Source organism: Oncorhynchus gorbuscha, linkage group LG04 (assembly GCF_021184085.1).
Source record: "Oncorhynchus gorbuscha isolate QuinsamMale2020 ecotype Even-year linkage group LG04, OgorEven_v1.0, whole genome shotgun sequence".
Taxonomy (NCBI): domain Eukaryota; kingdom Metazoa; phylum Chordata; class Actinopteri; order Salmoniformes; family Salmonidae; genus Oncorhynchus; species Oncorhynchus gorbuscha.
In genome coordinates, this window is record NC_060176.1 from 43157709 (window position 1) to 43167507 (window position 9799).

The following is a 9799-nucleotide window of genomic DNA, read 5'->3' on the forward strand; positions in this document are numbered from 1 at the left end:
AGAATCCAGTATATAAATAAATATGTGGTGTGTATTAACAGTGTAACTGAAATGCAATGTACAGTGGTAGAAATATTAGAATGAACTATGTCGAGAATACAGTATGTAAAAACACAGTACAAAAGCCCAAAGCAAATTGGATATAATTGCAGGAAATTAGCTTCTACACCTGAGTCGGGAATATAAATTATAAATGTGTATGTGAATGGTGTGTATGGACCGTATTTGAATAGATAACGGTGTGTATAGCAGTAGTTATATAGTTATACTGTATAGTTAGTTATATAATGTTCCTCTGTTCCTTAAATATTTGTGGGTTTCAATATTGTTAGCACAAACACACTGTCCTCGACTCCTCCCCCTATTCATTCCTGCCTGTTTGTGGCAGTCTGCAGAGGGGAAAGCAGGCGGAAGAAGTGGAAGAAGTGCTCTGCTGCTGGACTAAACTCTCTTCACCTCTTCAACCAGGAGTTCTCTATAGAGCCAACCTGGATTCTTCATTCCCTCTCCTGGCTTCTCCAGTGAGCTGCTCTGCTCAATCTATGCTGAGATCTCCTTTTGATCTCTGCACCTGTTGAAACTCGTCAGCCAGGTGAAGGGGATTATATCTCTCTCAGCCATAACTTTTTCAGCTGTCGATCCAGGAGAGCTGTGGATCTCGTTTAGTTAAATTGCAGGACAATTGGACTGCTCTCCCTCGCTCTTCCTCCCTCCCTCACTATTTTCTTCTCTCTGTGTCCAGCCCTGCCTCATGCTCTGAGTGAGTCTGTGTCTGGCTGTGGCTTGGAGCTCCAGAAGCTTCCTCACCGTAGAGAAGACATGGAACACTAGAGTAGAAAACTGAGAGGTAGAATTCTGGGGTTGAATTCAGATATAGAACACTTTGGTAGAATTTCTGAGTAGCGTTCTGAGCTGGAACTTTTGGCAAGATTTTGGGAAATCAGAGCTGGAATACTTAATCGGAACACTGAGCTGGAACTTTTCAGTGGAATATTGAGGTAGAATCCTGAGGCAGGTAGAATAAGGAGGATGGGAGGTCATACTGCAGTGGTGTGTTTGGTTCTGCTGGCCATATGCTGTGTGCTACTGCCCAGAGCAGGGGAGAGTGCAGGAGGTATTGTCTCTTTAGGCCAGGCTATAGAGGAGAGAGGGATGGAGGCCCTATATGGAGAGGAGTCCCAGAATGAACCAGCTAAAGAAGAGGAACTCACAGAGACACAAAGCCAAACTAGCAAGGAAAAGAGAGCCACAGAGGAGGATGCCCTACCAGGTAAGAACAAAGCCAACCCACTGGGCATAGACGTCAGTTCAACGTCTAGTTTGTATTTACATTTGGTCGAGTTGTCAACTAGGATGAATTCAACTCAGCCAAAAATGTCACCCTGTCATTGAGGTTAAAAGTTTGATGAAAAAAGTACAAAATTCTCTTACGTTGAAGACTTCTTGCAAATCCGATCAGTTTACCACGTTGATTCAAAGTTATCACATTGAATTTTGGGGTTAAAATGGCATGGAAACGTTGATTCAACCAGTTTTTGCCTAGTAGGAACATTCATATTATAATGCTATATATTTTACTAAGTGGAGAATTGGATCCCATCTGAGTTGTGGTTATACCTACTAGATGGGACCCAATTCAGCTGGTGTGCAGGCCTTTGTTCCAGCCCAGCAATAGCACATCTTATCATCATATCAGCTAATGATCAAAACCTTAGTAGTAGAATCATCAACAGCGTCTGGTTGTTGGGCTGGAACAGATGCCTCCTTCCAGGACGAGGATTGGAGAACGTTATATGACATCATCAGGCAGGCACAGGGGACAGGGCACAAGGCAGGTGGAGGAGAGTGTTGGTCTTGAAAGAAGCCAGCAGCTTCTTGAATTACCCACACACACCTTTCAGTCACTATGATAAGTCCAACAGTGTCTACACACACACACACACACACACACACACACACACACACACACACACACACACACACACACACACACACACACACACACACACACACACACACACACACACACACACACGCAAAATAAAAAATAAATAAAAAGCCACACACACACACACACACACACACACACACACACACACACACACACACACACACACACACACACACACACACACACACACACACACACACACACACACACACACACACACACACACACAGACACAGACACACACACACCTGGACTGTCTCTTGGCCCAAAGCAGAGTAGACCTGGGACTGGGGAAGATTCAGTCTGCTGCAGTAACAGTCCTGGCTGGGCTCTGAGCGGAGCATCTTGGAGACAGATTTGTACAGCTAACTTTGATTTTCTACTGTACTGTTCTGTACCACAGATCCCAGCTCAAAAATGGAAGGATTCATCCTCTGAGATGGGCTGATGATGCAGTGTTAGTTATAAAACACATTTTGTTTCTGAGATTCACAGCCTAACATCGAGTAAACTTCAGCACACACATCTGTTGGATTTAATCAGTCCCATTTCCCAATTAAATTGCACCAAAACCTTGTATTTACATGGAAATTACATTAGCTAGTAGGTACTTGAACTATTTTGTGGGTACACATTGTTACATAGCTTGTAGTGCACTATGTAAAACTTACTACTACTGTTATAGGCTACATATTTATGGCTTGCACAATTGAAAAGACATTAGAAACACCAACTACACAGAATCAGATTTCTTAAGGACAGGGACAGGACAATGTTGATGACGCTCTGACAGCGTGCCATTACAGTTTGGCTGGGTTACGAACGGAGATGAATATTGAATACACATGAATATGACATGAATACAGAGCCTCTGTTCCACAGGTACAGTTGAAGTCGGACGTTTACATACAGTACACCTTAGCCAAATACATGTACCAATTCCTGACATTTAATCCTAGTAAAAATTCCCTGTCTCAGTTAGGATCACCACTGTATTTTAAGAATGTGAAATGTCAGAATAATAGTAGAGAGTATTATTTCTTTTAGCTTTTATTTCTTTCATCGCATTCCCAGTGAGTCAGAAGTTTACATATGCTCATTAGTATTGGGTAGCATTGCCTTTAAATTGTATAACTTAGTTAGGTAAAACATTTTGGGTAGCCTTCCACAATCTTCCCACAATAAGTTGGGTGAATTCTGGCCCATTCCTCCTGAGAGCTGGTGTAACTGAGTCAGGTTTGTAGGCTTCCTTGCTCGCACACGCTTTTTCTGTTGTGCTTATGAATTTTCAATGGGATTGAGGTCAGGGCTTTGTGATGGCCACTCCAATTCTTTGACTTTGTTGTCCTTAAGCCATTTTGCCAAAACTTTGGAAGTATGCTTGGGGTCATTGTTTGGAAGACCCATTTGCGACCAAGCTTTAACTTCCTGGCTGATATATTGAGATGTTGCTTCAATATATCCACAATATTTTCCTTCCATGATGCCATCTATTTTGTGAAGTTCAACAGTCCCTCCTGCAGCAAAGCACCCCCACAACATGATGCTGCCATCCCTGTGCTTCGCGGTTGGGATGGTGTTCTTTGGCTTGCAAGCCTCCCCCTTTTTCCTCCAAACATAACGATAGTCATTATGGCCAAACAATTCTATTTTTGTTTCATCAGACGAGAGGATATTTCTCCAAAAAGTACGATCTTTGTCCCCATGTGCAGTTGAAAACCGTAGTCTGGCTTTTTATTATGGTGGTTTTGGAGCAGTGGCTTCTTCCTTGCTGAGCGACCTTTCAGGTTATGTCAATATAGGGCTCGTTTTACTGTGGATATAGATAATTTTATACCTGTTCCATCCAGCATCTTCACAAGGTCCTTTGCTGTTGTTCTGGGATTGATTTGCACTTTTCGCACCAAAGTACGTTCCATTCCAGGAGACAGAACGCGCCTCCTTCCTGAGCGGTATGACGGCTGCGTGGTCCCATGGTGTTAATACTTGCGTATTATTGTTTGTACAGATGAACGTGGTACCTTCAGGCATTTGGAAATTGCTCCTTAAGGATGAACCAGACTTGTGGAGGTCTAAAAGAACATTCTGAGTGATTGCTTTTGATTTTCCCATGATGTCAAGCAAAGAGGCCCTGAGTTTGAAGGTAGGGCTTGAAATACACCTACAGGGACACCTCCAATTGACTCAAATGATGTCAAATTGCCTATCAGAAGCTTCTAAAGCCATGACATCATTTTCTGGAATTTTCCAATCTGTTTAAAGGCACAGTCAACTTAGTGTATGTAAACTTCTGACACACTGGAATTGTGATACAGTGAATTATAAGTGAAAAATGACTTGTGTCATGCACAAAGTAGATGTCCTAACCAACTTGCCAAAACTATAGTTTGTTATCGAGACATTTGTGGAGTGGTTGAAAAATGAGTTTTAATGACTCCAACCTAAGTGTATGTAAACTTTCGACTTCAACTGTAGGTCACTGGCACAGATATTCAAATAGCCACGAATAGAGAGAGGGAAATACCAATGAATACACTCCAATGACTTCTGTAATTACACAACTTATTGTTTCCCAAAACAAAACAATGCAATACAAATGCAGTACAATGCCCTCCGTGGCAATTTAGGCAGTACAAGGAGCACAATTACAACCACATCCTATACCTAGCATGCAGCATACTATGAATATGTACAGTGAGGGAAAAAAGTATTTGATCCCCTGCTGATGTTGTACGTTTGCCCACTGACAAAGAAATTATCAGTCTATAATTTTAATGGTAGGTTTATTTGAACAGTGAGAAACAGAATAACAACAACAAAATCCAGAAAATCGCAGGTCAAAAATGTTATAAATTGATTTGCATTTTAATGAGGGAAATAAGTATTTGACCCCTCTGCAAAACATGACTTAGTACTTGGTGGCAAAACCCTTGTTGGCAATCAGAGGTCAGATGTTTCTTGCGTTTGGCCACCAGGTTTGCACACATCTCAGGAGGGATTTTGTCTCACTCCTCTTTGCAGATCTTCTCCTGATGTTTGGCAACTCGAACCTTCAGCTCCCTCCACATATTTTCTAAGGGATTAAGGTCTGGAGACTGGCTAGGCCACTCCAGGACCTTAATGTGCTTCTTCTTGAGCCACTCCTTTGTTGCCTTGGCCGTGTGTTTTGGGTCATTGTCATGCTGGAAAACCCATCCATGATATTTGACAGTACATGGCCCCGTCCATCGTCCCTTTGATGCGGTGAAGTTGTCCTGTCCCCTTAGCAGAAAAACACCCCCAAAGCATAATGTTTACACCTCCATTTTTGACGGTGGGGGTGGTGGCCTTGGGGTCATAGGCAGCATTCCTACTCCTCCAAACATGGCGAGTTGAGTTGATGCCAAAGAGCTCCATTTTGGTCTCATTTGACCACAACACTTTCACCCAGTTGTCCTCTGAATCATTCAGATGTTCATTGGCAAACTTCAGACGGGCATGTATATGTGCTTTCTTGAGCCTTGCCTTGCGGGCGCTGCAGGATTTCAGTCCTTCACGGCGTAGTGTGTTACCAATTGTTTTCTTGGTGACTATGGTCCCAGCTGCCTTGAGATCATTGACAAGATCCTCCCGTGTAGTTCTGGGCTGATTCCTCAGTTCTGTGAGCTGATGGATCCCTCAGGCCGAGGGAGATTGACAGTTCTTTTGAACATCTTGGTCATGTTCTGTTATAATCTCTACCCCACAGCCAGGTGGAGAGGTTTCTTCCTAGGTTTTGGCCTTTCTAGGGAGTTTTTCCTGTGCTTTTCCCTGCATTGTTTGCTGTTTGGGGTTTTAGGCTGGGGAGATTGAGATATCAGCTGATTACGAAGGGCTATATAAATAAATTTGATTTGATTTGATTTGATTCCATTTGCGAATAATCGCACCAACTGTTGTCACCTTCTCACCAAGCTGCTTGGTGATGGTCTTGTAGCCCATTCCAGCCCAGTGTAGGTCTACAATCTTGTCCCTGACATCCTTGGTGAGCTCTTTGGTCTTGGCCATAGTGGAGAGTTTGGAATCTGATTGATTGATTGCTTCTGTGGACAGGTGTCTTTTATACAGGTAACAAACTGAGATTAGGAGCACTCCCTCTAAGAGTGCGCTCCTAATCTCAGCTCGTTACCTGCATAAAAGACACCTGGGAGCCAGAAATCTTTCTGATTGATTTATAACATTTTTGACATGAGTTTTTATGGATTTATTTGTTGACATTCTGTCTCTCACTGTTCAAATAAACCTACCATTAAAATTATAGACAGATCATTTCTTTGTTAGTGGGCAAACGTACAAAATCAGTAGTTGATCAAATCATTTTTCCCTCACTGTACATTCAGAAGAAGCGGCAGAAAGAAGAAAATATTTATATCTTATCCATTACACATCAGATAGAAAAAAGCATGTCATAATTGAATGTTTTAATGTCATGTGACATAATGTGTAAACATTTACAGAAACCCAGATGAGAACTCCTTGACCTTGGGTGTGATGATACCACTGCAGTCCCTCTCCGTGTGTGTGTGTGTGTGTGTGTGTGTGTGTGTGTGTGTGTGTGTGTGTGTGTGTGTGTGTGTGTGTGTGTGTGTGTGTGTGTGTGTGTGTGTGTGTGTGTGTGTGTGTGTGTGTGTGTGTGTGTGTGTGTGTGTGTGTGTGTGTGTGTGTGTGTGTGTGTGTGTGAGTAGAGGACCCTGTTGAACAGAACACCCAGGCTGTCCGTCCGACATTAGCTCAGCTGTGCCCCCTGCTAGGAAGATTCTGTCTGGCAGATTTCCCCACACCTGTCTGGTCCGGGATTTCGGTCATTCTGTCTGTCTGTCTCTCTGTTTCCCACTGTTTTTCCTCTGTCACCATCTCTCTCTGCCCCCTCTATCACTCTAGTTATATTTGTTTATCTGTCTCTCATCAGTCTACTTCAGTAGCAGAGAGTTGGTGTTGATGTATAGCCTTTGATTGAATGCCATCTTGTCATATCCTGGCTTATCCGACTGTTAGAGGATAGTTATGTACTGTTAAACCTGACATTGGACCCTCAGGGATTAACATGTCAAAATGACCAAGTTTATTAACTTTCCTTTCCCCCATTGTCCATCTCCAAGCCAGGGTCAGGAGAGCCGAAGAGGAGGGCAAAGGGAATAAAAAGAAGGGCAAGAAAGACAAGAAAGACAAGAAGAACAAGGAGCCCAAAGTGCCCAAGGCCACCAAGAAGCCTAAAGCAGACAAAAAGCCAAAGAAGGGCAAAGGAAAGGAGCCACGGACAGAAGCACCTACAACAACTCCACCACCTACAACTACCACACTCCCACCCACAACTACCACACCACCACCTACAACTACCACAGAGGTGTACACAGAAGCAGGTAATGCAGTAACACACCACTCTACTACTGTAATCAACGTTTTCTATAAAAACAGACTAGAATTGGTTGATGAGATTTTTAATGGCTTTGCATTGTGTGAGTAACAAAGTTGTTTGTAATACTTTGATCTCTGTCCCATCTGAAGCTCCCACAGAACCTGACCCATACCCAGACTACCCCTACACAGACAACGGTGAGATCATGTGTACAGATGACAAACTATTATATAATTTCTCTGAAGCCAGTGCCTGGGTTTTAATACCACTCAAAACGTTATAGTATAGCCACTTTGTTTATGATCTTATTTGTACCTTGAAAAACCATGTGGATTTTGTTTTATATCTTGCTTAAAAAAAACAAATCTCCACACTAATAAAGTTACCTCTACTGTCCATGTGTCCCTCTGATAGAGGAGGACTACTGGAAGCCAGATGAGGAGGAGCCCGGAGACCCAGTGGTCGACCCAGAAGATGACTACTGGAAGGGAGAGAACCCAACGGACACGCCCCCCACTCTTGTGGTGGATGGGAAGGTGGACAAGGGAGACGAGGACTACTGGGACGCCAGATGTATGTTTCATCCCACCCTGTGTCCTAAAATGAATGACTCAATTGACCGAATTAATGAATGAGTCAGGGGAGAACGACTTCACCCTTTCATTGAAGCCATGACGTTCAAGGTCGACCGGGGTACTACGGGCTGTTATTGCCAGAAAGCAAGGTCCTCCATTATAGGCAATCGGAAAATAGCAATCTTCATGGTCAATATTCCTTGAATCGATTATTGTAAAATCACACACAGAATGCCTTTCTAACCAATCAGAAACGAGTACTCAACAATGCTGTGGTATAAATAAGGATAATATTGAATTATATTGAAATATAAGTATAATTTAGTTTCTAATGGCAGCCTGCAATACTTGAGATATTCAATGAGAAGGGGCAGCACTGAGCTGTTACACTGAGTGTGCAAAACATTAAGAACACCTGCTCTTTCCATGACAGACTGACCAGGTGAATCCAGGTGAAACTATGATCCCTTATTGACGTCACTTGTTAAATCCACTTCAATCAGTGTAGATGAAGGGGAGGATTCAGGTTAAAGAATGATTTTTAAGCCTTGAGACAATTGAGACATAGATTGTGTGTGTGTGCCATTCAGAGGGTGAATAGGCAAGACAAAAGATTTAAGTGCCTTTGAATGGCATATGGTAATACGTGCCAGGCACACCGGTTTGTGTCAAGAACTGCAATGCTTCTGGGTTTTTCACGCTCAGCTGTTTCCCGTGTGTATCAAGAATGGTCCACAACCCAAAGGACATCCAGCCAACTTGAAGCATTGGAGTCAATTCGGGCCAGCATCCCTGTGGAACGCATTAGACACCTTATAGAGTCCATGCCCCGACGTCCATGCGCAACTCAATATTAGGAAGGTGTTCCTAATGTTTAGTATACTGTGTATATATGCAGTCTATGGATGGAATAAATGAATGAATGTAACAAAGGCATCAATGACAAAAAATTACAATTACAATTAACTTTACTAACTACTTCAAAATTATTATCAAAGTATTTTTTCAAACACTAGCTATTAGTTGAAACGTGTACTATAGGTGTATAACCTACCAGCCCTCACAGTCTCTCGTCTTAATTAGATGTCCATCCATTTTTCTCAAATGTTAAATTGCTAAGTTGTTCCAAATGTTGAATTTCGAAGTGTTAAAGGTTGAGTTTGGTTGAGTTTGAGCATTAACTCCAAATTCTTAAGGTTTGGCATGAACTGGTTCAGGTAAGGGTTAAGGTTTGGGATGGGGTTCAAATTCAATAACTTTTTATCTCTCGATTTCTCATCTCGATCCACTCTAAATCGAACCCTTTATGATATTTGCCAACTGGACCCTTTAACCAATGAGTCAGGTTTTCCACCTTATGTGATGGAAATCTCATCTCATGTGAAGGTTTGTCAGTGACATTCATTGCAAAGCTCAGCTCATCTGAACTTTGTGTGATAGCTGCAACAGGTTTTCATTACTTTTGCTGTGTCCATAACTCCACTACTGTTTCACTCTACCATTCCTCCAGCTTTTCACTCCTACAGTATCTCACTCTCCTGCACCTCTCCATTTCTCTCTGTTCTCACTCCAACATCTCTCTCCATTCTCACCCTCTCCTTTCTCTTATTTCTCTACTCTTACTTCTCCATCTGCCTCCTTCCTTACTCTCATGTGCCTCTTCGATCTTGCTCTCTCTTTTCTCTTTTCTGCTCTCTTTCTTCTCTGAGATCTCCATTCTCACTTTCTCGTTTTCTCCGTTCTCCAATAACAGACGAGGTGCCCGAGAATCTTCCTTTGCCTGATGGTACAGAGGTCGTCCCCACAGAGAAAGATGACTGGAGCTATGCTGTTACAGGTGACTTACATCTCAATTAATCAATCAGTCAGTCAGTCGGTCAATCAGGCAGTCAGTCACCG

The 9799-nt window shown here is 42.6% G+C and overlaps 1 protein-coding gene across 1 annotated transcript in view; it reads left to right on the forward strand.

Annotated features, from left to right (window-relative positions):
- The first annotated feature begins 377 nt into the window (after positions 1–377).
- LOC124034103 (proteoglycan 4-like) overlaps positions 378–9799 on the forward strand; it is a 30006-nt gene continuing 20584 nt past the window's right edge. Inside the window, exons 1-5 of the mRNA XM_046346846.1 lie at positions 378–1270; positions 7069–7329; positions 7475–7522; positions 7740–7898; positions 9654–9737. Of these exons, the coding sequence (XP_046202802.1) occupies positions 1030–1270; positions 7069–7329; positions 7475–7522; positions 7740–7898; positions 9654–9737 (793 nt within the window). The 5' untranslated portion in view covers positions 378–1029. The remainder of the gene's footprint in view (positions 1271–7068; positions 7330–7474; positions 7523–7739; positions 7899–9653; positions 9738–9799) is intronic.